General features: G+C 41.7%; 1 protein-coding gene across 1 annotated transcript; it reads left to right on the top strand.

The window, feature by feature from the left end:
* Nucleotides 1-9,842: 9,842 nt before the first annotated feature.
* Nucleotides 9,843-12,981, top strand: LOC127218472 (ubiquitin carboxyl-terminal hydrolase 27; the record flags this gene model as incomplete). Its single annotated transcript, XM_051179504.1, has 1 exon — nt 9,843-12,981. A coding segment is annotated over one exon (2,223 nt), but the record flags the coding sequence as incomplete, so codon positions are not given.
* Between the last annotated feature and the right edge of the window lie 9,751 nt (nt 12,982-22,732).

Raw genomic sequence — 22,732 nt, 5'->3', positions numbered from 1 at the left:
CATCCTTCCCTCCTTCCCTCCTTCCCTGCCTGCCTGCCTCTTACCCTCTAGGCCCCCTCACATGCACCCTGACCACCCTCCCCTCCCATTTCCCCTGCCCCAATTCCACATGTAGAGCAATGCCATCCAGGTGGGGTCATGTAAATCTGTCAAGTCATTTGAAATAGGGACAAGGACTTCTCTCCTGTTTCTAGGTTAAGGCAGTATCCCTCCATGGGGGATGTGTGCACAAGGTCCTTTTGTTGCACCAGGAATACATCCTGGTTCCACTGTCTGAGGTCCCTTAGACTGCTCAGTCCTTCTGGCTGAGACCCATATTCAGGGGTTCTGAGTCAGTCCCATACTGGATTCCCAGCTATCAGTCTGGTGGCTCCTCCTTGTTCAGGTCAGCTGTCTCTATGTGTTTCTGCAACCTAGTCTTGTCCTCTCCCTCTGCATCTGGATTCTAGTTCTACTCAGTGTTTAGTTATGGGTGTTTGCTTCTGTTTCCAACAGGTACTAGATGAGGGGACCATGGATAAGTTAGTTGTTGATCTCACTATCCGGGAAGGGCAATTATGGTAGCCTTTCCATGGTTGCTCAAATTGTTAGTTGGCGGCAGTCTTGTAGGTCTCTAGACCTTTCTTTAGGTTCAGTTTTCTCTTCAAACCAATAATGGCTCCCTCTTTTATGTTCTCCCTCTTTAAGTTTCTTTAAAATTCTGTAACTTTAGTGTTACTTACCTCATTCCTTTAAAATGTAATTTATCATTGAATAAATCAGATAAATGTATTGTAAAAAATCCATATTTTGGATTTGGCTGGTTGTTTTATTGAACTTGTCTTATTTTCTATATTCGCCATAAACCATGAGTTATTGGTGATAGAAAATTGATTGGATTTAGTTTCCATTTTCTTTTTACTTTTGGCATTGGTACCTAAGAGGAGGTACTGTGTGCTTCCTACTGTATTGTGCCAGGAGGTGCATAACACACATTTGCCTCATCCACTGTGGTAATTAAACCTTGAGCAATGTTTCAAGTTGGAAAGTTTCCCACATCATTTTACTTATTTAAAAAATTCATTTATGGTCATTGTTCTAGACTGATGGTTCTCAACTGGAGAGGATTCCATCCCCCAAGGGACATTTAACAATATCCAGAGCTATTTTACTCCTAACCACTGTATAAAGATTTATTTCTGGGCCAGCAAGATTGTTCAGTTGGTAGAGCATTTACTGCCAGTCCCAGAAACCTGACTTTAATCCTTGGAGCCCACCTGGTGGAAGGAAAGGACTGACTGACTCCTATATATCAATCATCCTTTGGCATCCACACAATTTCCATGGCACATACTTCCACCCCAATGAAATAAATCATTTTTAAATGTAAGAAAAGTTAAAAATGTGTTTTGCTCTCCATCTTACATGCATTTATTTATACTTCCATTATAATTTATGCAACCAGTTCTGTAATAATGGCATTTCCCCCTGCAGCCTGTGCTATTGAACGTTGTTACAATGAATGTCCTTGTCCATTTGTCATTTTGGACTTTAGTTAGTGTATCTTTGGGTTTGATTCTTAAAAGTGACGTTGTTGAATTGCATAATGAACACATAATTTTTGCTACACATACTAAATTTTTTTCCTCTGTTGAGGTTATATAATTTTGCTTGCCTTGCTCTTTGAGGGTTTAAACAGATAAAATGGTGATTAAGATTTTATCTGCTAGCCTACCCAAGCTTTCAAACCTGGAAGAAGTGTTGAGGACAAGCACAAGAAGGCAGACTCCACAGTATGGTGATTAAAGTTGCAGAAACCATTTCATTGTGCTTCTTTTTAAACTCAAGCCCAGGGTAAATCTAGATTCCACAGGGCCAGCCTCTAGCATTTCATACAGATTTGAGGATTACAGTGTTTGATTTTTTTTTAAAGACAGGATGTCATGTAGTCCAGATGGTCTCAAACTCTCCAAGAATAACCTTGAACTTCTGTGTGCCTGTTTTATGCAGTGTTGGGGATTAAACCCAGGACTCCTTGCATGCTAGGCAAGCACCATACCAACTGAGCTACATCCTACCACTCCCCAGTATTTTCTTAAGATGCAGAGTTAAGATAGATGGTTGTACCTGCATGCAGAAGAATTACTAGCTAATATGCAATTCAGCAGGCAGAGAATCAAAGTGCAAGCCAATGAGCTTTAGAACTAAATTCAGAGCTCTTGAACGTGGATGGAAGCTAGAAACATACTATAATAGGCAACAAAACAAAACACCAAACCAAACCAACCAACCAACCAAACAAACAAACACGAGGAAATGGCTGCTTGGGACACAGTGCAGTGTAATAGTCATTTTCAAGGCAGCTCCCATAGCCGAGCATTTGTTTTCCCTTTCACCCACAGAAGGGACTAGGCTATTGGAATTGTACATGCAACGTACCTGGAGTCAGATAGATGTGCGTTAAAAAGAATCCTTAAGTTCCTCCATTTTCTATCTTTTACCATATTTCCAGGCTCATTGGTGTTTTCTGCATGCCTGTGGTGGAGCCAGATAACCCCGATTTCTAGTTCCCTGGTTACTAGTAAGGCTGTGGTGGGGGGAGGGAAGGGGTACATAGGTTCCCTCTGCTATGATGGGAAATGGGAGCTGCTGAGCTGACTCTTAGTCATCTGGCTAGTCCTGAGCTTAGAGAAATATAATATGGTCCAAATGGGCTGGCTAGAGCTCAGTTCCCAGACTTAGAGGTTGTTTTGTGTGTGGTTTTGCTGTTTTCTTTTTCTTTAGCTTATAGAAGACTTGCCAGCCACTGATGAGAAACCAAGAGTATGGAAAAAGTAGGAATCAAACATCTCATTATTGAAATTAGATGTATTCTGAATGGGAAGAAGCATAGATTCTAGAGAATAAACATAAGCAAATTTAAGGTAATTTATTCATAAAGAATGACTTCATGGTGGGAGACTAAATCCAGCCTACTGTATGGATGGTGAGTAATAATACCACTGAGTTACATCACCAGACCTTTAAATATTTTTGTGCTTTAGTCCTTTCACAAATAGTGAGAATAACACAATAATATTAGTACTTATATTGTCAGTGTGTTATACAGTTAAATAACATAGTGAATGACTTATAAAACAGCACTTGGCATACTGTTTATTACTATTATTATTAGGTTGTAATTATTGTATGAAAACCATAAATCGTACCATCATTGCATTAAAACCCACAAATAATTCTCAATGCAATTGCAATATGAGTCAAATGCAGTGTGATGTTCTACATGGCTCCAGATGATCAAGGTCCTCCTTGTACCTCTCATTCTTGTTTACACCACTCTTCTCTTTCATAGTACAAGTCTCAAGTTGTTCATTTCCTGAAATGAAGGCTGTCTCTCCCCCTTCTTCTCCCTCCCACCCTCTCTCCTCTCCCTCCCTTCCATTCCTCCTTCCTCCCATCTCTCCTGTTCTTTCCCTCATCTCTCTCTCTGACTCTCTCTCAGTCTCTCTCTCTTCTCAATTCCTTTGCCTTGCTCTATACTCCTACAACCAGGAAAAAATAGAAATAACATTCTCAAAAATGAGATACTAAAATCAAGAATCCACAAATGGGCCAGAGAGATATATCAGTGCTTAAGAGCACTTATTGTTTTTGATGTTTTTGTACACACTATGTAGTCCAGGCTGGCCTCAAACTCACAGAAATTCGTCTGCCTCTCCTGGAATTAAAGGCATGCACTACCACTGCCCAGTCTGAGACTGTCTTAAGAAGAATCGAAGCTTCTGCTGGGGCCTTTAGAACACTCACCTTTGGGAAATCTCTTACGACCCATTTGCTGAGCTTGATGGTTTTCTGTAACTCCAGTTCTAGCCCTCTTCTACCTCCACAACCATCAGGCACACATGGGTCCACAGACATACATACACGCAAAACATTCATATAAAACAAAAAAAAATCAATACATCTAAAATAATTTTTAAAAGTTTGAAAAATGTGTTTGCACAATAATCTCAAACATAAGGTAAAAAATAAAATACAGCAGTGATAAATGGAAAGTATACATTAGAATCAAACAGACAAAAAGCTTTGGAGTTAAGAGTCCAAACTCTTACAGCCATTAAAGTTGAATCCTAGATCTAACCTAATCTGGATGACAATGTGGGCATCATTCTATCTCTCTTTGCTTCACTTTCCTTGATAATAAAATGAGAAGTAAAACAGCATTTTTTTTTCTTAAAATTGTATCAAGGGTTAAACAAGTTGAATAGATTAGCAGTTGGAATACTTCCATGGTCATTTAAGTGTTATTTAAGGTGACTAATAAGAATTTAAGGTTATGTGGTGGTGGCCCATGCCTTTAATCCCAGCACTTGAGAGGCAGAGACAGGTGGATCTCTATGAAGTCAGCCTGGTCTACAGAGGTAGTTCCAGGCCAGTCAGGGTTACACAGAGAAACTCTGTCAAAGGGAAACAAAACAAAACAAAACAAGGCAAAAATTTAAAAGATGCCTGGCTTGGTGGTTTGTGACTTTAATCCTAACACTAGGGAAGCAGAGGCAGGAAGATCCCTGTGAATTGGAGAAACTGCCCAGAGAAACCCTGTCTAAAAAAACAAAACAACAACAAAAATTTACCAGAAAACTACACAAAGAATGTAACCAAGCAATTTACAAGAAAAGTTAAAACAAATAGCCAACAGACATGAAAATATAGAGGACTTCACTTATGATAAAATTTCATTTTTTTGCATTCCAGAAATATTTAACTATACAGGAGTTCAAAGTAGATACTGAGACTAGATGAATGAGGAATTTATATTCATTGAGTTAGATTAATTTTGTGAATCTATATGCATGTATAATATTTAATATATCCATGGAGTGTTATTTAATGTATTATGTGGTGATGGTATTATAAACAAAAATAAAGCAGGGATGAGATACTATTTTATAGAGTGCTCAAGGAAGGACTTTCAAATGACATTTAAGGAGATTTAAGCAGTGAACTGAAGCAAGGAAGAGAAAATCATGATGATTTCCTTCTTATATGAAAAATAGTTACATATATTTATGCATGTACTTGTGCATGTGTATACACACTTGTGCACATGCATAGCTTGCATGTGGAAATCATAGGACAACTTGTGGGAATGCTTCTCATCTTCCATCATGTGGGTCTCAGGAATTGAACTCAGGCTGTTAGGCAAGCACTTTTACCTAGGGAGCCATCATGCTGGCTCAAGCCATTAGAATTTCTGAGACCAAAAGAAACAAGGCTTAGGCCTGGAAGCAGTAGTATGCCTCATCTGTTTGATGCAAGGCCAAGCTGATAGGTAGAGAAGTCTAAGCAACAATGAGAGATTTGGTAGTGCCTGAAAGGCCAGAATAAGGACCTGAGTCTAGAGTAGGAGTGACATAAACAACCTATGGTCACTTAACACATAATTTGAACCCAAACAACTTCAAAGGATGACATCAACTCTAGGATACTATTATTTTAAAATTTATTTAATGTGTGCTTTTGTGTTTTATGTTTTTTATGTGTTTTGCCTGCATGTATATCTGTGCAGTTGTTGCCTACTGAGGTCAGAGAGGGTGTCAGATTCCCCTGGATGGTTGTGAGCTGCCATGTGGGTCCTGGAAATTGAACCCAGATCCTTGGAAGAGATTCCAGTGTTTTAACTGCTGAACCATTTTCTCTTCAGCCTGTAAATATAGGGTATTATTGACTGTGAGACATACCAGCATTTTATGCACCCACAACAAAGAAACCAAAATGCTGCTGAACATGTTCATAAAGTACCATTCAAAGATTCCCGCAATATTTGAATTGCTATGTGCCTCTTAGGGTTGATAAATTACAGTACTTTTCTTCATGAAAGAATACACCTAGAAGTGGTCAGATTTTTAGTCTTTCTATTGTGATTGCCTATAAGATGGTTTCTACTATAGTCACTAACTTCTCATTTCCAGGAGGAAGAAAGGAGAAGGGGGAAGATGCTTTTTAGTCTTCCATATTAATTTAAAGATTGTCTTATGAAGTCTCTCATAAAAAACTCATTGTAATTTTATTGGGATTTCATTGGATGTGTACAACAAATTTAGAGAAAACCTGCATAGGCATGGTCTCATTTACATTTCATAAAAGGATATATATATATATATATTTATAATGTTTATATTTGCATAGAAATTTCTCATAAATTTCAGGGAAATGGAATTGAGTATGAATGGTGAGGGAGATTTTCATTTTTCACGCTGAGCCTCTCTTCTATACATTTCTAAGAAACCCACAAATATATATATATATATATATATTAACATTTACAGACATACACACATACATGTAACTTTTGTTATAAGAAATATAAATCAGTGACTTTCAAAATGGAGTGTGTTTGCCCAGGAGTATGGGAAACTTAAGAGAATCAATTTTTTCATCCTCCAATTTCATATGTAGTGTTTTCAGATTTATCTGTCAGAGAACATAGTTGTGATAGAGGAATCAAGCTGGTTCTCTTTTCCCCATCTCCAGTTTCACATGTTTCTTTTTGCACTTAGAAAAGAAAATCATCTTTTATCATCCTGAGTCTCACCCACATGCACTACCCTGCAGTGTGAAATCCTCAGGGTGCCAGAGAGACAATTCCAAACACCACATCTACAGCGAAAAAACAAATTGCTCTAGCAGTGCATGGGAATCGAATCTTTTCGAACCTCAGATGGTTCCTAATTGTTTGCTTCCAATAAAATTGAAGGAAATCCCAAATGGAGCCATCAGCTGATAAATCACAAGAAGGCATTTTGGAGCTAAACCATTGTGTGATATTTCCAGAAGGATGCAAAGCTTGAATGATGTTTCTAAAATAAAATGCCTCTCCCCATTTAGTATATGAGAGGTTTTTCTGTGTTAACATTTAGCCAAACACAGACTAGCAATATTAGTCCATGGGAACAACCTCTAGCAAGTTGCTCTATGTGGAAAAATACATGTTCTTGGCTCAAAAATTTGTTGGAAGAATACAATAGACTTAAGAACTCTGGGAGGAAAGGGAGAAGATACAACTGGCAGCTGTCAAAGAAATCTATTGTGAATTTTTAAGGAGAAGATAGTGAGCTCTCAGCTCACTAATGTATTTAGGTTTCATCAGATTTGTGTAATGTACTGACGTAACAGCTTTATTTCTGAAGATTAACACTTGTCAGAAATTACATTTTTGCAGCCAAGTGACATTTACGATGCAAAATTTTAGATGTCAACCAAAAACTGTGTGAAAGAGACCACGTTTTTTTCAAAATATTTTTAGGGAGCATTTTGCTATAAACCAAATTTTACATAAACATAGAAAAATTACTAGGAATTGTCATTTACTCTTTTGCCACCTTGTGGTCAGAACAGTATTTGACTCCTAGGCGCGTGAACAGTGAGGTAGAGCTATCTTTCTTGAGGTCTTCTGTCACTGTTTCCAAGGTCTTTGTGAGGCCAAGATGGTGACATTTGTCCATGTCTCACTCAAGATTATACAAGCTCTACACATCTAAAGATTATGGTGGCTCCCACCACTAATGTTTAAAGCAAAAGCATAAAACGAGGAAATAAATGTAAGAAAGTAACAAGTATGTTGTACACTTTCTAATAGGGGAGCCCCCCCCCCCTTTTTAAATAAAAAGTACTCAGCTAGTTTTTGGTATACTTATTATTTATTTAATGATTCCTATTTGTTGCTTCTTTCCTGCTAGTTGTCCTAAAGACACTTCCTTGCATGTGTATCCCTTTTAGGGAAGCCCAATCTGATTCTAATCTCAGGGTGTCTTTTAGTGCTTTTAGTACAATGGCTGGCTGTGAACAGGTATTGAATCTGTGGGGTGAATGGTGGCAGAGCCATCCACTTTCAGAACTTGCTGGTCTGGGTGGTGTCCAGGTGCCTCTGTATGCTTTACAGGAAGTCGATTAGTTAGGCAATCAGGTTACATACCTATTATTCAGTGGCAACGCTGCTAAATATGGGGGATCTTCGGGTTTCTTTGTTAGTTTGAGCCTGTGAAAATAAGATGAAGGTACTCCTTGCCCTCTGCTCCCATGTTGCATGAGCTCAGTCACGTTAGCAGCAGCAGTAGCCCAGCAGCAACATTCCTTTAGTAGCCATACTCGTTGCATTTTCTCTAGTTGCAGGCAACAAAGGGCAGGCATTTGTTGGAAGAATGAGTCAAGGAACTGAAAACACAGCTGATTTAGGAAAGGCTGGCACTAAGGTAGCCTTAGGCTAAATAGAAAGCAGACAGCCTAAGGGCTCCGGATTCCTGGTGAATCCCCGAGGAGTCTGTCTTTGCTTCCTCTATGAAGTGACTCAGGTAGAGGTCCATTTCCAGGGGAGACCAGAGACATTTTGCTCTGCTTTGCAGGCAGGCACGGCCCCTAAAGTAGGGCAATGTGCACCAGGAACAGCCTGCTGCCACACTGAGGTACCCCACTTTTCTTTGATCACTCTCTCCCTTTGACCCCACATGCTGATACCTGCCTTTGCCTGCACCCTCTGGAAACAGCAGTCACAGTTGCTTCTGACACCCCCAGCTTTTCCCAAGACCGGAGCTTCTTGTTCTGGACACACATTTTTTTTCCTGGGCTCCCAGATGTAGCAGCCCCCACCCGAGACTGGTGTCCAACCTCTTTCTTCACTGGCAGCTGCTATCCCTTCTATTTCTACCTGCTGCTCACCCCAGACTCTGCTAAACCTTAAGGATCTCTCAGACTTTGTAGTTTGGGTTTCTTTCAGCCTAGGGGAGGTGCCACCTGTAGGCCTTGTAGTGTCTCATTTCCCCTGCTGGCCTTGCAGGAATGGTTTCTGCCCACAGGATGCTCACTAAGGCCTGTGCTTGGAGGTCGGCTGTCAATCATCCCGCCCAGGGCCTTGCAGAGGAGGGGGCGAGAAGCAGTCCAGGAAGTTTAGAGCACTGCTATGACAATCAAGGGAACATGCCGCTTCAGGTGGAGTGGCCTTGGGAGCACTGATGTCCCTCTAGATCTGGGGTTCAGGCTTGTCCCTCAGATGGAGGCTTGTTAGTTCTGGGAAAGCAGGATCTGGACTGGGACGAGCTTTGGGCAGGTTCAGCTGCTGGAATGATAGATGTCAGAGCTTCTGCCTTTAATCTGCACTACCACCCTGTAAAGGGATATTTCACAGCCCCAGGAACATTTCTGGACAAGACAACGATACGGCCCCGGGCCCCACACGCTAGGAAAGCCTGAACCCTTGAGGGCAGTACGAGAGGGGAGGAGACGGCCAAGGGGGTCAGAGCAGCGATTGGAGCTGAGAGCTGGAAGCGCCTTAAAGAGACTGCGCGGTCCCCGCCCCACTTCCCGCCAGCCTCAATGAATTAGAGCTGTGTTTCCCAAACTTGCCTGATCACTAGCAGCCTCTCCGGCCCCAGTTAGAGATCGAGGTTCCGGAGTACCTCTCTTCCAGAGTCGGATTCAGTAGGCCTGCGGGTGGAGCTGAGGAATCTGTAAATTTAACACGCTCCCACGTGATTGTCGTGAACAAGCAAGTTTGGGAAATATTGAATTAAAGGAAACGGGGCCTGGCTGCAGAAGCGGCCTCCACTAGGGGGCTTTGGCTGGAGCATTCCCGGGGGCGTCGCCTGCTTCCGCTGCTGCCTTCTTCAGTGAAAGTGCCTTTCGGGTCCAGCTGCCACAGCCACCGCGCTCCCTCAGGCCGGACCGGGGACACCCCAGGTCTGCGTGGCCCCCGTGCCACCACGCCCAGTGGCCGCCGGAGCCCCGCGAGCAGGGGGAGGAGCCGCAACCAGTGGAGGCGGAGGAGGCTGGAGGAGGCGGAGACGGCGGAGACGGCGGAGAAGGCTTAGAGGAAGGTGGAGGCGGAGAAGGTGGAGGGGAAGGTGGAGGCGGCTGGGAAGGTGGACGCCACCGAGAAGGTGGAGTCGGCTGGGAAGGTGGACGCCACCGAGAAGGTGGAGACCGCGGAGGATCCGGGCCGCGGGGCTGAGCTCAAGCTGGAGCCGGAGCCAGAGCCCAAGCCGAAGCCCGAGCCGGATCCCGAGCCGGAGCCCGAGCCAGAGCCCGAGCCCGAGCCTGAGCAGGAGCCCGAGCCCGAGCCCGAACCAGAGCCGGAGCCGGAGCTGAAGCCAAAGCCCGAGCCGGAGCTGAAGCCGAAGCCCGAGCCCGAGCCAGAGCCAGAGCCCTTACAGGAGGCAGAGCAGGAGCCTAAGCGGGAGCCGGAGCAGGAGCTGAAGGATGAGAACCCAGCGCGGAGCGGCGACGAGGTTCCTCCCCCCACCCTTCCCTCCGATCCGCCGCGGGCCCCTGATCCCTCTCAGCGTCGCAGCCGGGCCCCGCGCCGCCGACCCCGGCCCCGGCCCCAGACTAGGCTCCGTACCCCGCCGCAGCCTAGGCCCCGGCCCCCGCCCCGGCCCCGGCCCCGACGCGGTCCTGGGGGCGGGTGCCTGGATGTGGATTTTGCTGTGGGGCCGCCAGGTTGTTCCCACGTGAACAGTTTTAAGGTGGGAGAGAACTGGAGGCAGGAATTGCGGGTTATCTACCAGTGCTTCGTGTGGTGTGGAACCCCAGAGACCAGGAAAAGCAAGGCAAAGTCGTGCATCTGCCATGTGTGTGGCACCCATTTAAACAGACTCCACTCTTGCCTTTCCTGCGTCTTCTTTGGCTGCTTCACAGAGAAACACATCCATGAACACGCTGAGACAAAACAGCACAACTTAGCGGTAGATCTTTATTATGGAGGTATATACTGCTTCATGTGTAAAGACTATGTGTATGACAAAGACATTGAGCAAATTGCCAAAGAAGAGCAAGGAGAAGCCTTGAAATTACAAACCTCCACCTCAACTGAGGTTTCTCAGCAGCAGTGTTCAGTGCTGGGTCTTGGGGAGAAATATCCCACCTGGGAAACGACCAAACCTGAGTTGGAATTGCTGGGGCACAACCCACGGAGAAGAAGAATCGCGTCCAGCTTTACCATCGGCTTACGAGGACTAATTAATCTTGGCAACACGTGTTTTATGAACTGCATTGTCCAGGCCCTGACCCACACTCCAATACTGAGAGATTTCTTTCTCTCTGATAGGCACCGGTGTGAAATGCCCAGCCCTGAGTTATGTCTGGTCTGTGAGATGTCTTCGCTCTTTCGGGAGCTATATTCTGGAAACCCATCTCCTCATGTTCCCTATAAGTTACTGCACCTGGTGTGGATACACGCTCGTCACTTAGCAGGGTACAGGCAACAGGATGCCCACGAGTTCCTCATTGCTGCCCTAGATGTCCTGCATAGGCACTGCAAAGGTGATGATGTTGGCAAGGTGGCCAGCAATCCTAACCACTGTAACTGCATCATAGACCAAATCTTCACAGGTGGCCTGCAGTCAGATGTCACCTGTCAAGCCTGCCATGGTGTCTCTACCACTATAGACCCATGCTGGGACATCAGTCTGGACTTGCCTGGCTCTTGCACATCCTTCTGGCCTATGAGTCCAGGGAGGGAGAGCAGTGTGAATGGGGAAAGCCACATACCAGGCATTACTACCCTCACAGACTGCTTGCGAAGGTTTACAAGGCCAGAGCACTTAGGAAGCAGTGCCAAAATCAAATGTGGTAGTTGCCAAAGCTACCAAGAATCTACCAAACAGCTCACTATGAAGAAGTTACCAGTTGTTGCCTGCTTTCATTTTAAACGGTTTGAACACTCAGCCAAACAGAGGCGTAAGATCACTACATACATTTCCTTCCCCCTGGAGCTGGATATGACACCCTTTATGGCGTCAAGTAAAGAGACCCGAATGAATGGACAGTTGCAGCTGCCAAGCAATAGTGGGAACAACGAGAATAAGTATTCTTTGTTTGCAGTGGTTAATCACCAAGGAACTTTGGAGAGTGGCCACTACACCAGCTTCATTCGGCACCACAGGGACCAGTGGTTCAAGTGTGATGATGCCGTCATCACCAAGGCCAGTATTAAAGATGTGCTGGACAGTGAAGGATATTTACTGTTCTATCACAAACAGGTCCTGGAACATGAGTCAGAAAAGGTGAAAGAAATGAATACACAAGCCTACTGAAGCAACACACAGGCCTACCTGTAATGGAAGATGATGACACTCGTACTACAACGGGCATCGAGATTTAATTGATCTTCTTGACTAAGGCCGATGGGCCTGACAGAGTAAGAATTTAACAGTACCCAGTGTCCAAAAGGTCCTGATTGGAAGAGAAATAAGAGGGGAGGGCAAAGAGGCTCTAGTCTAAGCAGTCATGTGAAAGAAATTAAATGACAGGAATGTTTTGGGTGGGGAAGGCAGAGCAGGGAAATTGTGACACTGGTTCATCTCCTATATTCCTCCAAAAGATTGTGTGGGAAGGTGTAGGGGGGAGGGGGGTGGTGTTGGGGGGGTTGTGTGCCCTTGTAACCGTAAAACATCTTTCTTCATGGGTGTTTCAGCTTCAATTGACCAATCATGTAACAGTTACACGTTTGTGGGAGGAAAAGGAAAAGTGAATTAAAATGTAGCCCATTGTGTACATGGGGTGAAAGCAGAACAGTGGAGGGGGCAGGGTTAGCTCATTGACAAGTACCTTTGCCAGTTTCTTTGTACTCGTGATTTTTGTGCTATTAAATGCAGTATTAAAAAAAAAAAAAGATAGCCCACATGGGCTAGTGAAAGGAGAAGAAATAAGGGGCTTGTGGAAGGGGAGCAGGTGCTCCAAAAGTAGAGAAGGCTAGAAATGCTGTAAGATAAGCAGTTAACAAGGACAGGCCTCAGCTGACAGTGTAGTGTGTGTTTTATTTTAAAAAGCTGTATGATATCCTTGAGCAAATCAGTGAACCTCTTTGCGATTGTTTTCTCATCTGTAACATGCAGGTAATTCCTACTTTAAAGGGTTGTTGTTAAAGATTAAATGATATAAAATGTGTCAAAGTCAAAGTAAAAGGCTTGGAACATTGTAGGGACTCAGTAAACATTTGTTGGATCTGAATCTGTTGCTTATTTGAACTGGGCCAGAATGCATCAGAGGTGAATGCCAATTCCACCTTATACCCATGAAGGGAAATGACATACCATGTCATATGCAATCATACACACAGACCATCTTAACTCTTTCTCCAAGGCATCTGACTCCATGTTGTGTATAGGGTATCATATTCAGTGTCGCACCTCAGATTGATGGTTGGGGGAAAACACAACTATCACACATTTTGTCCGTTTGAAAGACAGCAACATTATTTTAATGACTCAACAATTCAGTGGTGGGATTCTGGTGACAGTATGCTACCTGGCATCAACACAATGGTTTTTGGTGTTTTTTTTTTTTTTTTTCCCTGCTTCAGAAAGCATTGAGTATAACTTCGGTGTTTATCAACAGAGATCAGAAGAAAGACTTCTAAAACTCACTGATCCATCAGCTTAGAGATGCTGGTAGAATGGTTTGCTACACTGGTCAGAGCAACCTGTAGTTAAGCTGAGACAGATGGGAAGACTTGTAATGGAGAAAACACTGTGCATCCCTTTTTCAGCACTGGTTACAAAAAGTAACTGTTACCTGGAAAATCCTTGGAGGCAACACAGGTGCATGGGCATTGGATCCAGTATCTCTGATAAAAGGCAGGGTTCCCTACAGCTTCCCAGTTCTACTTAGTGACCAACTCATTCAGAAATAGAGACTTGTGGTTGTGGGTATATGTCAGAGTTTTTGTTTATTTTGATGCCAGCAATTAAACCCAGGGCCTTATGTACACTGGCATTCTGCCACTGAACTACATCCCCTAGTCCCTCTGTGAGAGCTTTTAAAGACAGGAGCTCTATTTTCTTTTGGATCCTGGGTTCCATCTTTAGCCCTGGCACAGTTACTGGCACATAATAAGGAGACACTTAAAATATTTACTGAGTGGATGCATGGATGTGTGCATGTATGGATGAAACAAGCATACTCCTTCCTTTACCCAAATGTCTTCAGCACCACAATCCCCAGAAGAAAATGGTTTTGCTGTTCCGTTGGGTGTTTTGGAGGATGGGGAGATAAGTATGGAGCTCCGGGTGCCACTTCGTAAGTTATTTGGTTACTTTTGGGCATGGGATTGGTAACCCTGTTTAAGAAGACATGGCCATGTCCCCATCCCTCAGGTCTGCCATGGGAAAATTCAGTGACGTGTGCCAGCAGAGTTTGACTGTGTGCACAGAAATTGTCCTTTATCATTTCCAATGGTTTATTTGGAAACAAATTCAAACTCCAAGAAAAGGTTAAAAATAACAAAAACATTCTTTTTCCCTCTACCCATATTTACATATTAACATGTTGCTCCATTTGCTTTATCATCCCATATGTGCACACCCATGTTTGTGTGTGTGTACATGTGTACATGAACTCTGGATAAAGTACATACATACATGAAATATTTCAATGGGCATTTCCTAAGAATAGACATGCTACGGTGTAGCTTTAGAAAAATGAACATTGTACTAATGTTTATCATTTCTAAGCCAAGTTTCTCCCTTGACCAGCAAATGTCCTTTTACAGCATTTCTCCTATTACAGGATCTGGTCTAGGGTAAAGTGTTATGTTTGTCAAGTATCTTTAGTTTCTCTGAATCAGGAACATTTCCGCAGCCCTGCTTTGTCTCATGACATTCATGTTCTTTACTAGAACATCCCCCATTTTAAGTTTTTCTGATACAGAAGCTGTCATGTACATGCCCTACACTCAGGAATAGTTGTAAGAGGAACTCACTGATGGATGGCCAGTGACGTCCTTGTTCCTGTTGGTGGAAAGCACAGACCACCAGGGTACTTCTGGCTGAACCTCACATCTGTATCTCAAAGCAAAATAAAATAAAACACCCTGTCCTTCAGAAGACAACTTTCCTAGCACAAAACCTAGTCCTATGCCCTTGCTCATTACCAGCCCCCAAAGTGAGTCATGGGATAGGATGGTAGCAGAACATGGTTTTAAATCATACCACCGTGGGACCCAGAACATCATCTACTCAGCAGGTGTGTATTAACCTGGAGTGCAAACTAAGACTCAGGCATGAGCATGTTTGGCTCATGACCAGGCATGTTCATAACCGAGGATGCCAAGGGGGTCACAAGGTAACATTAAGGCATATTCACCAGTGTTCCCATGTTGAGCACAGGATTGGTAGGTAATATGGATAGGGCATGGGGGAAGGAATAACTATATCTTAAGCAGCTGTATGGACAGAGTTCACAAGAATGAGGCCTATAATGAAAAATGTTCTGAAAGGTGGTGAAAGATTAACTGACTTGTGACCCACTGAACTATGAGACACAACTGGGCTATTTTACTTTGAGCTGGTGGTGGTTCTAGGTGAGCACATAGAAGCAAAAGACAGGGAAATTAAAGTTCATCCTTTTAACTCCACACACCTTCACAAGTTTCAAAAAAGAAAGAATTGGTTTACATGTATATTTATGATCAGAGCATAAAAGAGCACAGGTAAAAAATGGCTGCTTGTAACCGAGGCCCTCCGTAACCCAGAGGTGAGAATGGGGAACACGTGATGTAGTCCTACATTAGCACTCATTACACATTCTTTCTACACTTTCTTGGCCTATCACTGCCAGTTTCCTAGACTAGCCAAGTCCTGGAACTGGTTCTGGCCTGCAGGTCACATTGGTAAACGCTTAACTTTACTCTCCCAGTGCTGATACAGGAGGCCACCAATCAAAAGCTCTTCCCAATCAGAAAACAGAGTGGCATCCATACTCTTATATCACAGGTCATCACTGCAGTAGAACCAGTGCTGGGAATTGTTTGCTCCAATGTACATTCTACACCGAAAAGTCAATAGCCCAGGACTCATGGTAGTGTGTCACTTCGCAGTTAACATCTGCTACAAATTGTCCAGATACTGAGGAACTTTTGTATTGAAATGTATTAAATTGGCAGCATGTGCATATCATTTAGAACTTGATGAATTTCTGCAAAATGAACACATTGTAAACAGCATCCCAATTGAGACACAACATACCTGTGACCCAGAGGTACTGCCCCTAACATTGTTCAGTGTGGCTTAGTGTTGCTTGTCTTTGTACTTCCTTTGGAGGCAATTGGTCAGGATGCACTCTTTTATAAAGGGCTTTTTTGTTATGATTTTATGAAATTAGGATTTCAGGTTATTTTGTCATGAAAAAAGTAACTGAGAAATTCATCGTTTTCATCCACTGAACTGAATACAAGAAACCAAGTTCTTCCCGGTGATTTTTGACACATTTTTAGCAATTCCAAGGAACCCAACTCACTGTGAAATTGGATCTCAGGGGTATCTATAATCTCACTCAGGTACAAATCAGTGGATAGAACATAACTTTCAGAAGAAGCTTGGATAAAATACCCAGAAATGCTAATTTTGGCCAATATTACAGAGTTTTTCCTGATAATTGACTAACTGTGCCCTAGTAAGTTCCCCAACTAACAAATGTCAGAGTCACAAGAAAGATGTGCTAAGAGACTGATTGCTGACTCATAGAGTTTGAGATCTAGTAGATGGGGGATGGGGTCTCAAGAATATGCATTTCTGTCACATTCCCAGGGGATGCCCATGTTGACTCTGGAACCACACTTTGGGAGACACTGATGGTGCCTATGTGCTTTTTACTCAGTGGTACTTGGGACCTAAGGATTCTACAAAGATGTTTTGGGAGCACCTTAGGAAGCATGGGTTGGGGGGGGGGAAGGGATTTAGTTGGGGGAAAACCAGACATCTCAATGCCATTTCAACCACAGCAGCTACTTTTGTTTTATATTTCAGGAATTCCTAGGAATATTTGAAGAAAGGGCTCTGCTTTTAAAATATTTAAAAGTTGCAAATCACTGTGCTAAGAAATTTAGACCCCAGGGCAATGACATACTTGAAATACATGAGTAGTATCTCTGGAACATAATGCAACCTCTGATTGAGAACAGGCGTCTTTCACGCCTGTCATCTAGATGCTTCTGAGGGGGGCTTCTGCGTCCCTTAAAGAAGAGGGTTTTTATGTGGATGAAATTGATAAGAAAAAAGTGTAATTATAAAGGTGCAAAATCGTGTGTGTAAAATAGGGATTCTGGCAACACTAAGATGATATGAATAGCGCCTCCCCCAGTACAAACACATATTAACATGAGATGAACTATAACGAAAATTTAAATTTATGTAAAATGTCTAGAGAAACAAAAAGAATCCAGCAGCACTGCAACTATTCAAGATGTTTTTTGGCTCCTGATATCAGATCGTAAAGGCCAGGAGCTTAGAGCTATGGGTCAAATAGTCATGATGGTACCAGCAACACAGACTGAAGGCCACCAAAGGAAGAAAAGTTACAACTTATGTATCAGGGTGAAGCCTTTAACAGATTACCTCATCCATTAAAGGTAGTGGGGGGAGTAGAAAGTAAATAATGATAGGTCTTATGTTCTGTTTGGAGCAACCAGGAAAAAGAAAGTCTCCACTTCTGTCATGTGTGAATGTGGACAATTAAATTTATCCTACTGTGTCTTATGGGACCCACATGTTGAAATATTAAAATGAAATTATAAAAATATCTATTATAGTGTAAGAAAAAGCCAATAGTACATTTTGGCAAGCCAGGCCAAGTGGAACCTTCACATGAAAATAGATATCTGCTGAAGATATACTTAGAAACAAGCAATGATAAATAAACATAGAGTCCCTTCATGATATATGCATGCATGGAAATGTTGTCGTGAACCCCACTAGTTAGTACACTTAATATGTATAGTAGTTATAGTAAAAGAATCAGCTGCCTTCTAGAATAATCTCCTCCATATTTTGTTCGATTCCAAGTGGTCAGCCCTGAGCACATGTACATATGAGCAAAGCTAAATTGTGGGTGATATATCCATGTGTGCATATGTACATATAACAATAATTTTAAAAAGGTCATGAACTTGGGAAGGGGAGGGAGGCTTCGGAGAGGGAGGAAGGGCTGGGAGTGATGTAGATGCAGTGCTCATGGATGAAACCCTCACAGGATTTAAAATAGATTAAAGGGCACTACTGATAAAAAGGAAGAACAAACAAACCAAAAAAGCTCTTGCAGCGAAGTGATGTGCCATGAAAATGAGTCACCAGTTGGCACAAGCAGAAGAAATACTGATGAGTGAAATAAGGACAATTGTAGAAAAACAAAACTATGAAAGTTTGGCAATGATACACTTGCACTATAATACTGAAAGATATACTGCAGGTAGAGAGAAATGGAAAGTTGAGAGGAGTAAATAGACAAGAAATGGGGAACAAAAAACTTTATTTGTGAGGAAATACGTAAGTATATAAAACAATAATACTATAATGCTATGCACCAAGGTCTCAACAACCTGGGAGGCTGAAGCAGAAGGATTTCTGGAACTCAGAGGTCGAAGGCCAACCTAAGCAACATAGCAAGAATCCATCTCAAAAACAAACAGAAAAGCCTGTTGTCATGGTGGCTCATCTCAGATCTTGGGAGGCTGAGATTGCAAGCTTAGTCTTGGCTATATAGTTAATTCCAGGCCAGTCTAGACTTAAGAGTGAGATCCTGAAAAAAATTAAATCAAATGAAGAAAAGTCTAATCAAGCAACCTAGTACTAATGTAATAAGCTGCCACTAAAAACACTAAAGTGCTAAACCCTGCCAGACAGTAGGGTATTGTTAATATTTGAAACATTTTAAATTTCTCATATTGTTTGAATAGACACTAGGAATATCGCCTGAGGTTGCACTCTGTTGTCAAGAATGTTTAAGCATTTAAAAGCAGGAACATTCTGTGGCTGGTAAAAGCATAACTGGTAATTTGATTTAACCTTTCTACTCAAGTAATGTAAATTACTGGATAAAATCTTTCAAAATCACTTTAAAACAATGCAGCATTAAGAAGACAGAGATTTTCAGGCTAATTATTAGATGAAAGCTTGTAACTAGGCAGGTAAAATGGCTATTGGAGTACCTAAGCTAATTTGTTAAGAGGGCATTTACCTATATTGCCTGCCTGGGCTGTCATTCAGTGTGATAAAGGAAACTAAGCCTGTCCCCATACCCAACAATTTTAGAAAAGTGCATAGAAGGCTGCCTCATTATTTATGAGAACTTGTTTGATAAAAAGAAAGAGCAAAACAGAACCCTTGTTAAAAGTCCTTCCCTGACACTCCAGCTCTTACATAGATTTATGTACCACCACCAATGGCCTGGGTCAGTTAACTAACTTGTCAGTGTTTCCAGACAGGTGTTACTCCAAAGTTCTCAGAAAAACAAGTGCAAAGCCTCTAAAGTTCTCAGGAAACTTCCCCCAATAATAAATATTAACGAAGAATGGCTAGAGAGCATACTGGATAAGGAAACAAGGAAAGCAAACCCATACAGACTCAGATCACGGTTACTGTACATGTACTTTGAAAGAACTGTATGAGCCATGCTTAAAGAGGAAGGATATTAAGTTGAAAACAGCTACAAGGAAGAAAAGCATTTTGGAGACGAATTTGTAGAAGAATAAACCACCAACTCAATGATCATATATGGTAGAATTGTGGATGTTAGTGAAAGAGGAGTTATTGAGCTAAACTTGAAAATGATCAAGAAATAGGAGATGCACACACAGCTATTTCTGGGGTAGCAATGTGAAAAATGAAAATAGTTTGTGACTTCTTAACATACATATCAGAAGCAAAGAAAACTGGAATGAGTGAAAGAATATATAATCTCTAAGCTACGTAAGGGGGGGGGGACCCCATCAGTTAAACTAAAGACAGGAAAGAAGAAGAAAAATCAAACACTGAAAAAACCAAAGGTGAGAAGAGTGTATAAGGTAAAATGATCTGATTAAATCCAAATCCAGATAATGCAATGGTAACAATAAATGTGCATTTGCTTACATTTCTAGCAAATAGAGTGTCATGTTGGCTTATGGAGAATAAAACCAGCTATGTGATCTTTGAGTGAGGCACATCAAAAGTGAGCAAGATCACACTCAGCAGGTAGAGATGCTGGCTCTATAAGCCTGATGGCTCATGTTCCATCCCCAGAACCCACATAGAGGTAGACAGAGAAAGCCAATTTTTCAGAGTTGTCCTCTGGCCTCCACACACATACTATGGGACACACACACACACACACACACACACACACACACACAAACACACAAACACACAGAATAATACAATAATAATTATAGTCAAAGAGAGACATATCAAAACATAAGATTTAAAGTTTTAATATTTTTTATTTTATATTACGTGCATTGGTGTTTTGCCTAGTATATGTTTGTACAACAGTGTCAGATCCCTTGGTGCTGGAGTTACATACAGTTGTGAGCTGCCATTTGGGTGCTGGAAATTCCCAGGTCCTCTGGAAGAGCAGCCAGTACTCTTAACCATTGACTCATCTTTCCAGCCCTCCCTCAAGATTTAAAGTATTGAGGGACAAAAAAAAGTATGAAAGTCCCAAATGAAGTCTGATTTAAACTGTAAAAAATAGATTATAAGAACAAAAAAGTGAAGGGAAACAATTCAGCAAGAAGATGTATATAACCATAACTTCCAGTAGCATACTTTCAAATTATATAGCAAAATGGGCAGAATTACAAGGAAAAAAGCTAACACATCTATACCCACAATGGAAGACTTTGACATACTTACTTCATAGACTGTTAAGTCAGTCAAAACTGTAATTGAAACATAGGTGTTGAACTGCACAGTTATTAAGTGTGATCTAACGGGGAACACAGACTCTTCTGTGCACCAAAGAGTTAGTACATGCAGTTTTTCAAGCATGCATGTGATATTGACCACGTTCTTGGCTATGAAGCAAATCTCAGCAAATACCACAGCAGTGGTTTTGTTATGATCAGTTCCCTAGCCATATTGTGATTAAGTGAAAAATAAAAAGCAACAATAAAATTCCTAAAAAAAAAACTGTATATTTTAAAAACTCAACTCCTGAGCTGAAGGAAAAAAAAATCATAATCTAAACAGAAACAATTTAGCGCTGATGATAACACAGGTGTCAAAACTTGTAGGAAATAGTTAAAACACAGCTAATTAATAATCTAATTTCACAAGTTAGGAGATCAATACAAAATGAAGCACAATCTATGTGAGATCACACATTAATGGGACAGAAACAGGAGTGTGGTTGAGAAGGTGACAACATAAACAAGAAATTTCTGACTAGACAAGGGAGCACAGGTCTAGACAACATAAGAAAAAACAAAGTCTGAAGAATAAATGGAAGGGCAAGCTTTAGACACAACAGAAAAGCTAAAAAAAATACTTTAAAAATACCACAGTCAACTTTTTATCAATATATATGAAAGAGTTGGTAATGTGAACAATTTTCTAGAATAGCTAAAATCTTGAGAAATACATCAAATCAGTAGTCTGTCTCAATGCACTCTTAGAACTGTAAGAACAAGATTTCTAAGTTGATATTTGCCAAATCTTTCTGATAAAGGAAACTGAAGGAAACCACTTCACATCATTTGCTGCATTAAGAACTGTACAGACTATTTTCACCAATTTCACTTATAAAAAATATGAAAAACACTAGCAAAGAGACTTAGTGGCATATATGAAAATGCTATATTATAGTGAAATTTGATTGATTTATTTATTTCAGAAATTCCAGGATGGCTTAATACTAGCAAAATGATTGAGGATTTTATTTTATTTTTGGTAAGCTTTTCCTCCAGCCCTAGACCTCACTACTATGATGATAAAAGATTTTCAAAAGGTAACACACAGCCAAGAGGAATGCTGGTTTCAGTTCTGACATGTAAGAGGCATGGACATTGTCATAACTTGGGTCCTTACACAATGTGAGCCAGGTAAACTAAAGTGAGATGAGTGTTTTGGAACCTAGAAGAGAATTCAAATCATGGCAAAATGTCACCGTGAAATCTGGAGAAGGCAGATCAAAGGAACTCAGTGCCTGAGATGTGCTTAATGGCAAGAGAAGAGTGGACTCTACAAATGAATAGTAAGGCCATATACTTGACTAGTAATTCTGCAAATTGCTGGAAAGTAAGTATGGAGTTGCATAAAGCTGAGAACACCTGACAAAGAGCACAGAAGCCCCACACTTTTAAAAACTGTCCCTAAAATAACCTCATCAAGTTCTCATGGTGAGTGAGAGTTTCTATTGCTGTGACAAAACACCACAACCAAAATCAACGTAGGGAAGAAAGGGCTTATCAGGGAAGTTGGGGCAGGAACCCGGAGGCAGGAACTGATGCACAGGGCATGGAGGAGTGCTGCTTAGTGACTTGCTCCTCATGGCTTACATAGCTTGCTTTCTTATAGCACCCAGGACCACCAGTCCAAGGATAGCATTGCCCACAATGGGCTTGGTCCTCTCACATCAACCATCAAGAAAATGCACCACAGGCTTGCCTATAACTAATCTGCAGGGAACATTTTCTCAACCGAGGTTCCCTCTTCCAAAATAATAATAGCTTGTGCCAAGTTGCCATAAAGTAGCCAGAACTGTGAGGATCTGAGGGAAAACCAAAGAAAAACAAAACAAAACATGACAGGGATCTAGCAGGTGTACAGTGTAACACTATGTATTTGTCTCTCTAACAGAAATCTACTCTTGGGATAGGGTAGTACAGAAACCTTATCTTAGATGATTTCTACCCCACTCCAGCTTTCTTGAATAATCCCATAGTTATAAGGGAGAGGGCTCATTGGAAATAAAGTGGTAATGCTACAATAAGGGAAGTGTTAGGGAGGGT

This window comes from Phodopus roborovskii, unplaced genomic scaffold, assembly GCF_943737965.1.
Source record: "Phodopus roborovskii unplaced genomic scaffold, PHOROB, whole genome shotgun sequence".
Taxonomy (NCBI): Eukaryota; Metazoa; Chordata; class Mammalia; order Rodentia; family Cricetidae; genus Phodopus; species Phodopus roborovskii.
Note: the sequence above shows the minus strand (reverse complement) of the source record. Positions and strands in the feature narration are given on the sequence as shown.